The 19,026-nt window shown below is 34.4% G+C and overlaps 1 protein-coding gene across 2 annotated transcripts; it reads right to left on the reverse strand.

Annotated features, from left to right (window-relative positions):
• Positions 1-3,665: 3,665 nt before the first annotated feature.
• LOC132758710 (neurofascin-like) lies at positions 3,666-15,328 on the reverse strand. Of its 2 annotated transcripts, none has more exons than XM_060750421.1 (6): positions 15,141-15,328; positions 14,629-14,731; positions 12,767-12,906; positions 12,115-12,249; positions 10,698-10,874; positions 3,666-5,317 (listed from the first exon to the last, which is right to left on the reverse strand). In XM_060750421.1, exons 1-6 carry the CDS (start codon positions 15,298-15,300, stop codon positions 5,220-5,222), a joined length of 813 nt encoding a protein of 270 aa, XP_060606404.1. In that variant the 5' UTR covers positions 15,301-15,328; the 3' UTR covers positions 3,666-5,219. The 2 variants fall into 2 exon arrangements, with proteins under 2 accessions (XP_060606404.1, XP_060606395.1); XM_060750412.1 differs by having other exon boundaries at positions 3,668-5,317; positions 12,725-12,906; positions 15,141-15,321.
• Positions 15,329-19,026: the final 3,698 nt, after the last annotated feature.

Below are 19,026 nucleotides of genomic sequence, written 5' to 3' on the forward strand. Positions count from 1 at the left end.
TAGACATTGTCACAAATGCCGAAATCCCCCGACACGTACTTTTCAGAAAACAATTTCATGTTGATACCTTTCATAGTTTTCAAATTATGCTCTGGACAAAGTTCAAATGGTAAAAGTGAACAAAGGACAATAGCTAAAAAACTAAGGTAGTGAGGGTTACGGTTCTTCAGCACTGCACTTCCACTCACTGAGATCTATCTACCTACGAAGTTTCAAGTTGATACCTTTTATAGTTCTCAAGTTATGTCCAGCACAAAATTCAATGTGTAAAATGATCAAATGGCAATAACCCCGACATTTGGGATGAGAGGGTAACGGTTCTTTTTCACTGCACTTCTACTCAGTGAGATTATATTCCTACAAAGTTCTACTCAACATATGTACCGGACAATGTACAAGTGTGAAAATGAATAAAATGCAATAACTACAAAATTAGACAGATTTATGGTTTACTTGCACTGCGCTCCTACTCAATGTGATCTATCTACCTACAAAGTTTCTTATTTACACCTTTATGGTTTTAGAGTTATTTCCCGGACAACGTTTAAAGTGTAAAATAAGCAAAGGACAATATCTCCAAAATAAGGCATGGCAGAATTATGCTTCATGTGCACTGCACTTTTACTTAATGAGACCTATCTTTCTAAAAAGTTTCTTGTTAATACCCCCTGTCGTTTTAGAGTTATGTCCCGGACAAAGTTCAAAGTGTAAAATAAATATAGGGCAACTACTCCAACTTGGTTATTGTTATGGTTCTTTTGCACTGCAATTTGACACAATGTGATATATCTACCTACAAAATTTGAAGTTGATGTCTCTTGTACATTCTGAGTTATTTCCCGGACAGAAAATCTACAACGGACCGCCCGACCGACCGACCGACCGACCGCACGACCGACCACCATCTAACTCCACTATACCCCTAAAACCTTGTTTGTCAGGATATAATAACAAACTTATAACCAATGACAGCAAAAAAAATATGAAAATTTCAATAATTTGACTTTCAAAATTTGACCTGCGTGAATATCAAGCTCTGTCTGATTAACTTGAAGGTCTAATCTAAACGATTTATCTGTTCAAGTTTGAAGCTAATCAATTGAAAAATAACAAAAGTATAGCCACTAATTGTAAAATTCAAGCAAAATATTGACATTAACCCTGAAGGTCAAGGTTATTGATGAAGGTCAATTTTAGTCTTGCCTACTTGAAGGTCTTGTCCCAATGATTTATGGCCAAGTATCAAGACAAAACATAAAATTTAAAAATTTATGATCAAGATAATAGTTTGCGGACGGCTACCACAACCGCAACGGGATTAGGAACGCCGCCTTGACTGTAACAATACCCCTTTTTCTCGAAAAAGAAGTCGAGCTAAAAATGAAACAAGAGCTGTCACTGAAAAGTGACTTATGTCTTCGAAAGGGACCTTTGATATTAAATCTGCAATATATGCCAAAATACTAATTATACAAAGGACCACCTTTAATAAATTTCATTCCTAAAATCTCATTAATTCCATAAAAAGTGTAGGAGATAAAGCCTTAACATATTTGATTTAAACAAGAGTTTACAATTTATAGCTTTGGCAGCCATTTTGTGCAGCGGAGCGGAACGTGCCGGTGATATTCAGAACTATGCATTGTTTTGATCACAAGTTTCATTGAAAACCAACTAGCAGTTTGAAATGTGTAAGCCGGATAAGTTTTCTCTATTTATGGCTCTGACGGCTATTTTGTGCAGCCAAGCGGAATGTGCGGGCGACATGCACAACTAGTGATGGGCCTGATCACTCCTTGAAAGTCTAAACTTCATTGAAATCCCGCCACCAGTTAGACCTGTGAAAGCCAAACAGTATCTATTTAGAGTTCTGGCAGCAGAGAGGACATGCCGGCAATATGCACAACTGGAGTCGGTACTGATCACTTCTGTGAAGTTTCATTGAAAACCCACCAACAGTTTGACCTGTGAAATCCGGACAAGACTTTCTATTTATAGCTCTGGTGCCAATTGGAAAGTTAAGGCGATATGAACAACTAGGGATGGTACTGATTATTTGTGAAGTTTCATTGAAATCCCATCAGCGGTTCAAGCCGGACAAAATTTTTCTATTGGAAGCTCTGACGGCCATATTGTGCAGCCAAGAGGAATGTGTGGACAAGATATGCACAACTATGGATAGTACCGATCACTCCTGTGAAGTTTCATTGAAATCCCTTGAGCAGATTGACCTATGAAAGCTGGACACGATTTTTTTCTATTTATAGCTCTTAGTGTCATTTTGCGCAGCAGAGCGGAATGTGCTAGCGATATGCACAACTATGGATACTATTGATCACTTATGTGAAGGTGCACTGAAATCTCCCAGCGGTTTTGAAGATGAAGCCCGGACAAGATTTTTCCATTTATAGCTCTGGTGGCTATTTTGTGGAACCTGCCTGCGATTTGCAAAACTAGAGATTGTAATGACAACTTCTGTCAAGTTTCAATGAAACCAGCGTTTTTGGAGATGAAGCACGGACAAGCTACTAGCAGCAAAAAAAACAAGGAAAATTTGGACATTTGACCTTGAAAGTTAAGGTCATTAATAGATGAAGGTCAAGGTTAGTCTGGTCTACTGAAAGGTCTTGTCCCAATAGTTGTTGTGGCCAAGTATGAACACAAAAAACGAAGTGATCAACATACAAGTATGCGAACGGCAACGTCAACGGCAACACCGACATGACTATAACAATACCTCAAATTATTTTTCGAGCTAAAAATCATTCAAGCGCAAAACCCTTGTAACTTGTACTAGCACCTGAGCTATAAATTCATCCTGTACAGTTACACTGCAATTGTTCCAGTGGAGTAAAGTGGAGTAGTCCGGGCAAACTTTACATCAAAAATAATTAAACGGCGATAACTCTAAAAAACAATTTCGATGATATGAAAAACTAGGCTTTGTACTGATCATTCCTGTAAAGTTTGGATGAAATTTCACCAGTAGTTTCTGTGTAGCTGTCAACACATTAAACATAATTTTTTATTCAAGGCCCATAACTTGGCCAATAATTATTCAACCTAAAAACAAGTGCAACATGCGCAAGAACTTGAGCTTCAGATCAATCCTGTAAAGTCTCAGTGGTAATAGAGTAGTCCGGACAAACAGTTAACTTTAAACATAAAAATAATTTAAGAGAAATATCTCAAAAATTATTGAACCAGAAAATGCAAATGGTATGTACAATCCCGTAAAGTTTGGTTATAGTTGCACTAGTAGTTTTTGAGGAGACGTCCGGACAAGTTTTGCTTGTTCCCTTTTAAATTGATCAATTTCTTTGTCAACAGTGATGTTTAATTCAGGTTTTGACTATTTCTTCTTACATTCTTTTTCTTTTTTGCCTCGCTCATTTACAGATAATGATACTTATGATCACAACAACAATTATCACCCCTCCTATACTAATGCCTATAATTATACTTCCATCTGTAACTGGAGACTCAACTGCTGATGATTTAGTTGAGGACAGAACTGCATAAATACTAAGGGTGTAATACTTAAGTACCAGTAGTTGCCAAGTTATGCAGTACCATGACCAGTACTAGATTTTAGCTCGTTACTGCGGTACCAGTACTTTATTTTAGGAAGTAATTAAGTTTCAGTACTAGTCCTTTTATATATTCATCATACAAGATACAAGAAATTTTATTCCAAGTCAGTTTACATATTACAAGAAACCTTAGCTAATAAGCTATATACCGACAAAAACAAAGACATAAAACATATTTACTAACATATAACAGATCTGAAAGTAAAAACATTTAAAACTAATAACAACTATAGGCATGAAATAAAAATAGCAAGATTGAGAGATTGAATAGAAATAAGATGACAAATTAAAGCAAAGTATAATGACATGCACAGTAGATATTGTATTAAAAGGACTAAAGGTTTAAAAGTAATCAACGACTGTAGAACAGAATGAGCTGACACTTTAAGTATGATACATGTAGCAATGTGAAATAAATAAAAATAATTATAATAAAAATATGAATTAATAAAGTAGTAAGTTAACACATAGAGTTTATACATAATTTAAGATTTACTAAAAAATTAGATTGACTTCCTTAAAAAAAGTACATATCTTTTTTATGATAGAACTAAAACTGCATGAAAAAAAAGAAAAAGATAAAACACATACAGGGTAACAAACAAAGTTAACTAAAATTAAGTTGCATGCACAGCCTAATGGAAGAAAATAAGGAGTTTCAATTAGAACAAACATACAAGTCAGACAGCAAAGATACAACTAGCATAAAAATACAAGGTTTACAGCAAAAATTACATACAACATTTAATCAAAGCATCAAAGCAAACTAAAAACGGATTCACACAAAAACAAAGAAAACAAACAGCATTTTATATAAATTAATACTAAGCAAATTAACAAACACATAGCAAATTTACAGACACATAGCACATTTACAACTTAGGCCACTCGAGACCTGGATCAGTCTCCCAAACTCATTGTAATTTTTAAACCTTGCGGATGTCATTAGGGCGACTGTTCCATATCTGGTCGCCTTAAACTTAAAGAATCATAGTTAGAATAAATACACACTGGAAATCAAAAATAACATATAATGTACATTAACATATTTTAATGATTTTAACTACATATTTTAAAAATGCAAACAATTAATCAAATGCAACCATTCATATCTAAACACAACAGTCTTTTGTTGCCTTTCACACCTCAACACCTCTGTTCAATTTATGCTAAAGTAGTTAATACCAACTTGTTATTGTGCTAACAATATCACTTGAAATAGGATTATTTGGAATAAATGAAAAAGAAGAGGTTTGTCAAGTGTTTCATTGTTTTTGATTCAACATATTCGCAGATTGATTCCTTAATGATGAATTCCTTTTCATAACTGATTAGTTTAAACAGTTACACATATAAACTTTAAAAAATCATAATTCATTTATGCAGTATGATTTCTTTGAGCTTAATTTTCATGTATTTCAATTTCTTGAGTTCTGGTTTTCTGTAGTTATGAGTAAGATTTGAAAACTTACTTTTTCATAAAAATAAAATAATACATGGGATTCACAGCTTCACTTTTTGAGAAAAACTGATGACATTTTTATTTAGTCTTGAAATGCAGTAGTAGTAGCAGTACCAGTCGTAGTCAAATTTTGTAAAAGTAATTCAGTATCAGTCCCTGCAATTTCACTGCAATATTAACTGCAGTACAAGTACCAGTAATGCAGCTCTGGTTAAGGAAGGGTTAGCTGTAAAAGCTTCTGTATTAGATGTGTCAGTAGTACCTGAAATTACACAGATGCAAGACATTCAGTGCAGTGAAGGGTGTACAAATCGACAGTGAAGTACATGAATTTTTTGTTGAAAGCGGATTGCAACCATATTGCTGCTAAATACAAGTACAAAAGAATAATTACATGCAATTCCTTTCAACTAAAAACGTCCATGAATAAATATATCGAATCAATACCAATGATCAAGTAAGCACAAACTTAAGTCTCATGGTCATCCATAAACACAGTTGGTTAAGAGACACATCAGAATATCCAGTGCTTCATATTGGGATAATCATATCTTTCAATTAAAATTTTATTTACAAGATTGCATTTGTGAAAAAATGCTTTGCCACCGCATTAATACAACACTGAATAGCAGAAACAAAAAGTAGATTTTTTTATTTCTGTACAACTGACCTTTGCCATAATATAGGAATACATAGTGAATTTGGTGGTCAATGTCATATTTCAGCATTTCAAATGAAAAAGGATATGCAGGTGTGTCTAATGGCTATAGTATATTAATTAATTCACAAAAGGGCCATATCACCTGATTATGATGGCCTAATCCCGTTTAATTTGGGCTGTGTGACCTAGATTTTGACCAGAGATGACCGATCTGGAACTTTACCAAGAAATTAACAAAACAAACTTTCTACAACGACCAATTTTCAGGGTATTTGGATCACAACAGAAACCTCTTAAGTGTAAACAAGATTTTTCCATATAAGGGCTATGTGACCTAGTTTCTGAACACAAGTGACCCATATTCAAACTGGACCTTGAAATCTTCATAAAAACCTTTCTGAACAATTACCAGGATATTTGGACAGGAACATAAGCCCCTACAGTGTTAACAAGGACTTCCAATATTTAGGCTGTGAAACCTAGTTTTTGACCCCAGGTAATCCATATTCGAACTTGACCAAGAAATTATAATAACAACCTTATTGTCCGATTTCCATGGTATTTGGTTCAAAATGGTAGCCTCTAGAGTGTTAGCAAGGTTTTCAAAATATCGACTGTGTGATATAGCTTTTAACCCCAGTTGGCAAATATTCAAACTTGACCTAGAAATCATCAAAACAACCTTTCTGACCAATTTCCGGGATATTTAGATCAAAACAGTAGTCTCCAGTGTGTAAACAATGTTTGTCCGTATTTTGGTTGCGTGACCTTGTCTTTGATCCCAGGTGACCCATATTCGAACTTTACCTCAAAATAACATTTCTGATTAATTTCCAGGATATTGGGACTCAAACAAAAGCCAATAAAGGAACTCATCCAAGTAATTACTTAGACAAGCATCCTAACAAATCAATTTCAAATATGTATGTTATAAAGCAGGAAAGGAGGTCAAATGATAGCAATTATATCAAAAGTAGGTCAATTTATATTTCAATTTAATTCAGGATCAAAAATTACATCCTTTGTCAAAAGTTCAAGTCTGTACATCAAAAAATTTAAAGTAGGTCAAACGATATCTATATTATCAACAAGGGCAACATTGTCGCCAAAAATGCCGTCGGAAAAGCTTTGACAGCGATGTGGGCATTAAAGATATACATATTAGAGATATGCTCTAGGCAATATCCAGAAAATATCTGAATATTATATCATCTCTAGTAAATTTGACCTTGCAAATATTAACGTAAATACTTGTGTCGCACTTGTAGTCATGAATGTTTGTTAGTTATCAATAAATGATGACTAATTGGTCCCCGGAAACAAACTGATTATGTACACAATAAGCCTCACAATGGTGAACATTTGTGCCAAGAGATATCACAATCCCCCGATGAATGTAGAAGTTCGGCTTTGAACGAGCATCTTTCAATCACCTCCTAGTGTGCCCTTAACCTTAAGCTAAGAGACCTAGTCCACATGGCACTGCTTCTTATAGTGTTAAGCATGTCTATGGAGTTTCATTAGAATCTAACCATACGCGGAGGAAATATGCTCTGGACAATATTTCTTTATTTTATTATCTTGACATTGACCTTGCATATATGTACCTAAATTACATGTTTCACACCAGTAGTTATGATAATGACCATTTGTGTTTCAATCCCTCAATAGATGATCACTAAATAGTCCAAATACACAATTTCATATTTTTATCTTAACTTTGACCCCTATGTGTGACCTTGACGTTGGCCACCGGGACCTGAATTTTGCGAAGGACACTCCTTACAATGGTGAACATTTGTGGCAGGTTATATTGAAATCCTCTGTTTTGCTCCGGACAAGCGTTTTTCAATGAACTATAGTGACATTGACCATTGACGTAGCGGCCTGGATTTATGCGCGACACAGCTTCTTATAGTGGTAACATTTCTGTGAAGTTTCTTCTTCAATGCATGTAGGAGATATTCTTCGGACAAAGTAGGACTCCGCCCCCCCCCCCCCGCCAGGGGGGACTATAATACAACCCGTTTTTCAAACGGGCGTATAAAATGATAAGTATATATATATAACAACATGAGTTCTTATAATTATTACGCCTAAATATTCAATTGTATGTAAGGCTTACTTTCAGAGCAGTTAAGACCAGTTCTGCCAGCTGCACATATACACTGACCAATTATAGGATCACACGGACTATCAACACACTGACACGTTGATGTACAATTCTTACCATATCGTCCGTGTGGGCCTGGACATGTATGCATGTAGAAGTTTTGCTCCAGACAAGCGTTTTTAAATGACCTCTAAGTGTGACATTGACCCTTGACCTAGAGATCTTTGTCATGCACGAAACACAAATTCTTATAGTGGTTAACATTTGTATGAAGATTCATTAAAATCTCTCAATATGTGTAGGAGATATGCTCTGAACAATATCTCTATATTTTATCATCTTGAGTGACCTAAAAATTATCTTTAGTGACATTGACCTTGCATATATTAACCTAAAATACATGTTTCACACCAGAAGTAATGAAAATGACCATTTGTGTTTCAATCCCTCTATGTTTTGCTCCGGACAAGCGTTTTTCAATGAACTCTAAGTGTGACATTGACCTTTGACGTAGCGGCCTGAATATATGCGCGACACAGCTTCTTATAGTGGTAAACATTTTTGTGAAGTTTCTTTTACATTCCTCAATGCATGTAGGAAATCTTCTCCGGACAAAGTAGGACTCCGCCCCCCCCCCGCCAGGGGGGACTATAATATAACCCGTTATTCAAACGGGCGTATAAAATGATAAGTATATATATATAACAACATGAGTTCTCATGCTAAAATGCAAAAATAATCAATAACATAAAGCACAAAACAGCTACTTTTGAACTCAAATACATGCATAAATAGTGAGTGAAACTCAATTTAACTTAAATGGACCCACTTTGTATTCACCTTGAATACAAAAAAATCCCAGTAGATCCCTTAAATTGAAATAAACATTCACACCAGGGCCCCAACATAGACAAAAATCATTAAACTGAAAAGAAAATATGCATAACTTAACTTGGTACTGACAATTTAAGAAATGGGATGAAATTGCATCTTTTCTTTATAAGCAGAAGTCCGGACAAGTTTTGTGACGAACAGACAGACAGAAAGGCAGACAGATGGACGACGTTAAAGGGATCTATATATGGCATGGCCATTTTGTGGCATGTAACAGCTATTGTGTAGCAGGCGACAGAAAAATCAAAGGAAAAAACGCCTTAAGTTTTTACATCAAGGGCCTAAATTCATTTAACCGAAAAAACCGAGTACTTAAGGGACCGGTCAAAATTGTAAAGTTTAATTTAAATTGCATTAATGATACGAGAGAAGTAATCTGGACAAACTTTTAAAAATCAAAATCATACGGACAGGCGGACAGACAGACTACGGAGAAATAATCGACATAAAAAGGACTGTCAAAAGATAACAAGGGCAACATTTTCGCAATAAACGTCCGTTACAGAAGCTTTTGACAGAGATGTGGGCATTATAGATATGCATATAGGAGATCTGTGAGATTCTGTGGGCAATATCTGGAAAATATCCGGATATATTATCATCTCTAATGATTGTTGTACTAGTATCTAAACTTTGGCATCTACGTCTGACCTTGACCTTAGCTGGAGGAATCTAAATTTTGCGTGCGACATCCCGTCTCTCAATAGTGAACATTTTTGCTAATTTATAATGAAATCCATCTATGCATGTGGAAGTTTTGCTCCAGACAAGCGTTTTTAATGACCTCTAAGTGTGACATTGACCTTTGACCTAGAGATCTTTTTCATGCACGAAACACAAATTCTTATAGTGGTAAACATTTGTATGAAGATTCATTAAAATCTCTCAATACGTGTAGGAGATATGCTCTGGACAATATCTCTATATTTTATCATCTTAAGTGACCTTGACAATCATCTTTAGAGACCTTGACCTTGCATATATTAACCTAAAATACATGTTTCACACCAGTAGTTATGATAATGACCATTTGTGTTTCAATCCCTCAATAGATGATGACTTAATGGTCCCAGAACACGTTTTTATATTTTTATCTGAAATTTTACTTTACCCCTATGTTTGACCTTGACCTTGGCCTTAGGGACCTAACTTTTGCACGCAAAACTCCGCCTTACAATGGTGTACATTTGTGCAAAGTTACATTGATATCCCTCTATGCATGTATGATGTAGGAGTTTTGCTCTGGACAAGCATTTTTTTCTATGACCTCTTGTGCGACCTTGCCCTTTAACCTAGAGAGCTGGTTTATGCGCGCAACTTGACTTCTTTTAGTGGTGAACTTTTCTATGAAATTTCATTACATTTCCTATATAGGTGAACAACATATGCTCCGGACAAAAATTGGATGCCTCCCGCCCTAACACCCACCCGCCCGCCAGTGGGGAAACTATAATACGACCAGTTTATTGAAACAGTTGCATAAAAAAATAAGTCAGTTGAAATTAAAATTCAATTCGGCATCAGAAATTACATTCCTGGTCCAAATTTCAAAAATATCAATAACAGCTCAACTGATATAAAAATTTAATTATGCACATGAAACAGATTGCAAGTTCAAAATGAAAACATTATGACAATTTTTAACAAATTTAATAAAAGAAAAATTGAGAATACAAACTCGTCTTTGTAAGTAAGGTACAACAAACAAATGTTATCTTCCTTTAGGCCTATTTTTTTCTCAGAAGAATTTTCTACACTGACCTATAACTGACCCTGTAGAAAAATTAATACTTTGATGCAATAATGTCCAAAATCAAGAGTTGTAAATGTTTCCCCCAACAAGTAAGTGTGGTGTTATGCATTTTATTCATTTTCATTTGTGATGTTACCTTTACAAGCAAATTTTGATTGAATATAAAACATTTGTGATACTAACAAGAACCTTGAGGTAATATATTTGTGATATAAACTTACCTAGAACATTGAGGTAGACATCAGAAAAGACATATCCGTGTTTGTTACTGGCATTACATTGGATGTTCATGTGATCTTCTAATGTTAGATTTCTCAGGGTTATATTGTTATCATCTTTCTTATAGAATCGGTTGTTGTTGTAGATACGTGGATCTCGTACACCCAGCTCATTCTGTCCTGTTATCATGATGAGATATTCCTTAATAACATACTCATTCTTATCTTAAACACTATAGCCATTTATTGTCTCGTGTTTACATCACTAAGCAACTATTATAATGTTATTTAACATACATGTTGATTTGTTAGAATGTTCAGGTAAGAAAGTTGTATAGCAATCTTTTCCTCTAGCAAAACATTCAACCATTGCAAGAATCCAGAGTACAGCCTTGATCTTTAAATGTCAGAGATTCTATCATAGTTATCTTAATTAAGTGAAGTATGATGCTATGCTATAGAAACAGATAATATGTCATTCAAACAAGAGCTGTCGGTAGGACGGCAAAGCTCGACTATTCTTAGTAAAATCTTTAGATAGTAAAGGAGCCTTGATAATGTAAAATTTTCTGAGTAAGCAAAAGGGCCAACTTTTCTTCAAATCCATGTTACAGTTAAAGGCCTTGGATAGAGTCCTATCATGCTCTCAAAGTAGAGTATAAAATTCCAACTTGTTTCAAAGCCAGATGGCAATATAATATGAAACTATCTGAGGTAGTATGCAAACTAAAATGTAAATTCTAAGTTGAAAAGGGGCATTATTCCGCCAAATGCTTCATGGAGTTACCTCTTCCCGTCTACAGGTTGGGGTCATGATGGTGAACAAGTGCGCAAAGTTTCAAAGCCATATGGCAATGGACTTTGAAAATATTTGAGGTCTTACAAAAACTTTAACAAAATTTGAAGTCGAAAAGGGGAAACATTATGTCACAATGCTAGATACAGTTACCTACTCCTGTCTACAGGTTTGGGTCATGATGATAAACAAGTGTGCAAAGTTTCAAAGCCATATGTCAATGGACTTTGAAAATGTTTGAGGAGTTACAAAAACTTAAAAAAAACAACTTCTTGCAATTTATATTAATTACTTTTAAAACATTCTGGAAACAAGTGATCCCTCGGAAGCATTAATCACAACAAAATTACAAGAGAATTGCAGACTCGATTTGATTGAGTCTGTACATGGGGGATAATGAATACGTGCAACATCCTCACGCCTCACTCCTTTTAAGTCTGCTTCTTGGTAACAACCAGTACTAGTGTCACGAGAAATGATGATCGTGGCCCGAGTAGAGCTTGAACCCATGAACCCTAGGTTGAGGGGCAGATACTTTAATCACCAGTCCACTACTCCAATAAATTAAAATAGATTACTTGCATCAATGAATTAAAATTGAATAAGTTATCATATTGAACATACTATCTTCAAGTGGTACACCATTGATGTACCAGGCATATTCAGGTTTAGGGTCACCATCAGCTTTACATATAAATGTTGCCGTCTCATTAATACTGGCTTCAACATCTTGAGGTTCTTCCACCCAGAATGGTGCAGCTGAAATAATATTACGAATATTTTCTCTTTCGTTCATTTTGTCCTCTATTTAATAACTTTCCATTATGCAATCATTGTAAAAAGATTGTGTTTTCAAAATAGCATTAGCTTTAATCGATGAGTGAGTATGGCGACAGAAGCTGTCTCCACTCAACAAGAAAGTTAACTGTTACTTTGTAAAAAAGCGATAGGCAAAGTTATCGTAAACAAAAAAAATTATCCTCTGATAAAATACTTTACTGAAATATGGATTACCATAAATTAAAAGCATCAGTAAACTGTCTAGAGTAGAACCAAAACTTAAAGTAGCCTCCTTATATGAAATAATCAAATTCAAACCAACAACAGTCATAGTAATTTGAATTCAACTACCTCATTTCCTTTTACATAGACCTACATTGTTAAATTAAATCCATCCATACAGAAGTGATATTTTTTATCTTAGTAAATTTTATTAAGACAAAGAAAAACTTACATTCAATTCTGGTATCATAGACTTTAGTTACACTTGACTCACTGTTTTTACCCATGCACTCATACTGGCCAACATCTGACTCCCGTACGTCAGTGATTTGTAACTCTTGTCCAAAACTCTTAAACTTTGCTCTATCTGGAAGTGTTCCCTCAAGTTTCTTCCAATATACGTCCGGTGTGGGACTATAAATGATTGAAAATTATCATTATCGTTTCCTGTAATCCTTAAATGTCATTACCACGTCTCTATGATAATATAATTATGATAAAACTTAAAAAATATCTTAATTCAGTTTATAAATATGCCTGTGGAACAAGTTTATCTTATACAGTTTATTGTATGGGTCAAATAAATCTTTACATGCAAATTATAGTGCATGTGTTGCATAAGTTTGAAACATCAAAAACGTTCATCTACAAAAAAGAAAAAAAAACAAACAACAAAAAACAAACACAATCACAGTTTCACACACAACATCTTTTCACTATTAATAGGATTAGAGGTAGTTTTGCAGGCTGCCACTAACATTTCATATAAATTCACGAAAAAAGAAAAGCTGTCCATGACAGGGCACTCAGAAAGTAAGAAAAAAGGGCATAACTTGATAAATAGGTAAATCAGAGTTAAAGGAACTCTTCCCATTATGTTAGATAACCACAAACAACTAGTGTGTGAAGTTTCAACCCATTCCCAACTACTAACTTGAACACAAAACTCAACCAGCGTGACAACAACAGTGACACAGACATTGATGCCCTAAGGTGAGTAGAATAGTTCTTTCTCACTAACCAGATAGAAAAATCCTTAAATGTTACTAAAAATAGCGGTGTTGGAAAATCTTATCTCACATGGGCTTATCTCACACTCAACGTGCAGCAGTTCTAAATAATACGCGATTCACTCCTATTTTAACAAAAAATAAACGTCAAAAGGTCAAAATGTATTAAAAATTTGTAAGCTAATCTATTAAATTGTCTACGGAATCAAAATAGATTGATATTAACTTTCACACTGCAATGAGTCCTACTCTACCTAGATCCGCCCTTTCCAATAACGATCTGTTACTAAAAATAGCACACTTTAAAATATCGAAACGTTCTTCGTAAAATCGGATATTATGACACTTTGCCTGAAAAACATTCATGTTTTTTGTTATGATAACGATGCTTTTTGATGACGAATCTCATTTTGATATATTTTAATTGAATATTCGGCCAAAATAACCGAAAGAGTAGAAAAATCTTTGCAAACGGTAAACGCTTTTTTGTCAACCATTGAAGTATGGACTGAATTCCTTATAAACACTTATATTATGGCACTTTCCGTTTTTAATATCGATGTGTTTCATCATGATAACCTTGCTTTTTCATGAGGGGTCTCATATGAATTTATTTTCATTAAATTTTTCACACATAAACTTGGTCAGAAGATTTTTTGCTTTTTAATCATAGAAAGTCAGGCGCCTAAGCCCCGCCCCCTTTTCAAAACTAGGTACGTTGTAATGGGCGTAGCAAGTAGATTCACTGATATTTGTGTGTTCAGGTGAGTGAGAAAAATAATCAACCATTGGGTTAGATAGAGGATAGGGAAATCCCAACCCTCGGGCAATCGGTTCCATCGGGAACTCGCCAAGGCTCGTTCCCGATGGAACCGATCACCCTCGGGTTGGGATTTCCCTATCCTCTATCTAACCCAATGATAGATTCTATTAACCTTCTTTTCAATAGTCGAGCTAACAGGCTGCTTCAGGAGAAGTTATCATATTTGATCATTGTGTTATAGAGAAAAAAATATTTGATCATTGTGTTATAGAGAAGAAAATATCTTTAGTAATAGAAGATTTGATTTCAATCATTTATGTAGAATACTAATATAAATCACCGTGAATTGGATGTATTACATACGTCCCAGCAAAAATACATTTGCGCCTTAGAGTCTGACCTTTAACAAAGAACTCGTCACTAGGTGATGTCCACAACTCTTTGACAGGCTGTTTCTGTTCAGTAGCTGAAATTTCAACAATTGTATATGAATAGTGAAACTTAACCTTTATTGTACCAGAACTTAATGTGATAAAAATCTGGAAACAAAGTTAAGCCTATGCCGCATTTTGACAATTAACTCCCTTAACCTTTAATCTGCTTGTCACAAATTCAAAGCTGGACAAATATTAATTACACAAATTCAGCAGGTAAAGACCTAAAATGTTACACATCAGTAAATAAAGTTTTATAAAATATTCACCACTTTTTATGAATAATCATATACTCACAATCTTTGTGGGTATATGATAAATTATTATCAGTCATTTATTCATATTTTAATGTCTTGTACAAAGTATGTAACATATGAAACCTGATATACTCAAACATTCGAATAATCTGTTTATAGAAAATATCTTTATATAATAACATACATCCCAATACTATGACAACGTGTTCTGGACCAGTTACATTATCCCTCATGAAGTAGTTAATAGCCATACAGGAGTAAGCTCTTCCCCCAACCATATCAGATATCTTCACATTTGTAAAATGGAGTTTGCCTGAAAAACAAAACAATTTTGCATTTATCATAATAGCTCTGTAAGTGCTAGCTGCAACAAAACATGCTTTTGTCACTAGTATTGGTCAAGGCCAGTTAAATCAGTTATGTTCGCAATTATCTCTTTTGTTAAAATTTGAAAAGAGATTAGGATTATTGATAAAAAGTTAATGGGTTTTCATTTCAGAGCGGTACATTGGTAAAACGATTTGTATTTATAAATAATGATGTATAACGTTTGTAATTATCTAGATAATATAGGGTTAACGCACGTTTTTCCGTGTTATAACGTCTGCAGAGTCCCGAGGAACGGTTGGTGCCCGAGCCCGGTAGGGCGAGGGCTCCAACAGTTCCGAGGGACTCTGCAGACTTTATAACACGAAATAAACGTGCGTTGACGCTATTATAGCATAAAATTTTCAAACAGATTCGTGATGTATAGTTTATACAAAACACAATTACATTAAATTCTTGTCCTTGGACGGTATTTATCCAATTCTATGTTTTACGTATGCGTTTCATTTTTCCGGGGCCAACAACTTGGAAAATTCTCGGAACCGAACGAAATTTTGAATTTTAATTGATTTAACAAAGCTTGGCCTTTGGAGATTTATTATCTCAAGAAAAAAAAACGTTACATTACTCTACCAAGACAAAACATGACCCTCAGACATTCTTAGAATGATTTCAGATTTACGGTAGAAAAAAAAACAGTGACATCAGAATCGGTTTTTTTTTTCAAGCAAACAAGTTTATAAAAAAAATCAGGCACTAAGCATTATTCTCTCATGGAAATATAAACAGCATTTATCAACATTAACACAAATAAAAAAAAATCTCATATTAATTTTGTGTTATCTAGTTTTGTAAGTTAATCGGAGTGTTAAACTGAATGACAGGTAGATTCTACTGTATTTGTTTACATTGACAACTGTCCGTTTCTTAGAAAGGGCGACAACCAAGATTAGCACCGATGTCTATACGCCGTTTTTCCGGCATAGTTACTTGAATATGCGACTGAGGCCCTCGAATCAATAAATTTCAATATAACAGGTGCGCATGACTCTTCGGCAAACAGGCCAAATCGTCATTTTTTGTTTGTTTGTTACTGGGCCCTGTATGTATTGCGCATAGGTGAAACCGGGCTATAACAAGAGCGCGTGACTATGTTAACACATGGTTTTGGTCCCGTTATAACATGGGCAAAATAGGGGAAAATAGCCGATTTTATGCTATAATGATGTATAACGTTTGTAATTATCTAGATAATATAGGATTAACGCACGTTTTTCCGTGTTATAACGTCTGCAGAGTCCCGAGGAACGGTTGGTGCCCGAGCCCGGTAGGGCGAGGGCTCCAACAGTTCCGAGGGACTCTGCAGACGTTATAACACGAAATAAACGTGCGTTGACGCTATTATAGCATAAAATTTTAAAACAGATTCATGATGTATATTATATATAAAACACAAACATTAAATCCTTGTGCTTGAACGGTATTTATCCAACTCTACATGTTTTACGTATGCGTTTTATTTTATCCGGGGCCAACAACTTGAGAACCGAACGAAATTTCGAATTTTAATTGATTTAACAAAGTTTAACTTTGGAGATATATAAACTTAAGAAAGACATAACATTACTCTACCAAAGACAAAACAGGCGCCTCAGACATTCCTAGAATAATTACAGATTGGCGGTAGGAAAAAGATCAGTGACATCAAATTCAATTTCAGAATCGTTTTTTTTAAGCACGAGTTTACAAAAAATCAGGCATAAAACATTATTCTCTCAAAGAAACATACAGAACATTTATCAATATAAACGTCAATAAAACAACGTTTTCTTATATTCATTTTGTGCTTTCCATTTTTGTAAGTTAATCGGGGGATTAAACTGAATGACAGATTCTATTTGTTTACATTGACAACTGTCCGTTTCTAAGAAAGGGCGACAATCAAGATAAGCGGCGATGTCTATACGCCGTATTGCCGGCATAATTGCTTGAAGGCTGTTCGCCGTTTTGCGACTGAGGCCCTCGAATTTATACTTCCAATATAACAAGAGCGCATGACTCTGGCAAACAGGGCAAATCGTCATTTTTTGTTTGTTTTCTGGGCCCTGTATGTATTGCGCATAGGTAAAACCGGGCTATAACAAGAGCGCGTGACTATGTTAACGCATGGTTTTGGCCCTGTTATAACATGGGCAAAAGAGGGAAAAATAGCCGATTTTATGCTATAATGATGTATAACGTTTGTAATTATCTACATATTGCTAGAAATGATTGATGTATTGATTCTACAGCATTTTTGTAGTTAAGAATGTACTTGTAACTTTCATCTAAAATAAACTTTGATTGTATATATTGATAGTATTTTGTCAATGTGTTCATTCTAAAAAGTATTCTGAAAATGGTATTCTAAAACGTATTCTAAAAAGAATTCTAAGAAGTATTCTAAAACTTGATATAAAATTGCATTTAAAAGCGTGTTAAAAGTTGATTTTTGTAAAGATTAAACTTGTTAAAGGTGAAAGAGGATTAGAATAAAAGTGAAGCAAGACAACTGGATTGTTGTGCTTTGTTTAAGACATTGATAAAAAAATATCGTGATAAGGATCATAGTCCAGTGTGATGATTCAGAACCAGGATTTACAAAATACATAATTATTGCTGTCTCACAGCAGAAACTAAAGAAAACTTATAAAAGATCATCACAAGCAGGCTGATTCCTAGGTTAAGTTATGTATTTTTGGCTCTCAACATATTGACATTGAACATCCAAAAAATAATAAAGCAACACAAACATATGTACATGAGTTTTAACCAGGAAATTTCTTTTTTATAATTTAAAATTTCCATTCATTTAATTACATCCAAGGACCACTTCATTACACCAACAAATCATTCAACTGCACCCACACCCCTTCACTAAACTCAACATCATTCAATTCTTCTTCTCTTATCCGAAATTACTTAACTTTACAATACTCTTGTGTAATACACTTCATTAGACCCCACATCACTTTGTTAAACTTCACTTTACATCCACTTTACATTACATCTATCCACTATACCCTCACCTTACATTTATACATTACATCACTCCGCTAGAATCTACTCACTCCAGCCACTCACAAACATTCATTTGTAAATTATTTGTTAATAACAAAATGGAGGAGATATAAATGTAATTTATGAAGGAAATCTATTGTTTTTATGACATTAAAGAAATGTATGAATCAAATCTCCACGCAAATTTCTTTTAAAAAATACGAATGCTGCAAATTATCAACATCTTATGAAACAAATGAAAGACTTGTAAAATTCAAATTGTATCATAATTTTCGACCAATTGTTTTTTAAAAAAACAACAAAAAATAAACTACAAAAACATCATTTTTAGATTTTTTAAGGAATTGTTTTAAAGTTTATATTTCATTAATAAAAAAGTTATTATAGACGTTGAAATATGATCTTTTTTTCAAAACGGCTTATATTTAGCTTTAGGATATATATGTTAAGTACACGTGCTGGGATTGAGCTCCACGCCCGAGCGTCTTTGACTTTACAGTACTTATCCGATTTAAAACATCAACTGGTCTGATTAAATCCGGGCTCTAAATTGACAAAAATCCAGCGGCTCCTTGTTCATCTGATCGACGAGATAATATTTTTAAACTTATATACCTGACATAATAATGCACAATACAACCAGAAATTTGACCTCAGGATGTAATTTCGTCAAGGGGTTATGC

This window comes from Ruditapes philippinarum, unplaced genomic scaffold, assembly GCF_026571515.1.
Source record: "Ruditapes philippinarum isolate M1 unplaced genomic scaffold, ASM2657151v2 ctg1650_1_1_1_1, whole genome shotgun sequence".
Taxonomy (NCBI): Eukaryota; Metazoa; Mollusca; class Bivalvia; order Venerida; family Veneridae; genus Ruditapes; species Ruditapes philippinarum.

Coding starts and splice junctions, on each gene's coding strand:
- LOC132758710 (XM_060750412.1), bottom strand. CDS start 15,300: ATGATAAATGCAAAATTGTTTTGTTTTTCAGGCAAACTCCATTTTACA. Junction 12,250..12,724: donor CTATGATACCAGAATTGAAT/GTAAGTTTTTCT, acceptor ATATTATTTCAG/CTGCACCATTCTGGGTGGAA. Junction 5,318..10,697: donor TGTCTACCTCAATGTTCTAG/GTAAGTTTATAT, acceptor GTGTAATTTCAG/GTACTACTGACACATCTAAT.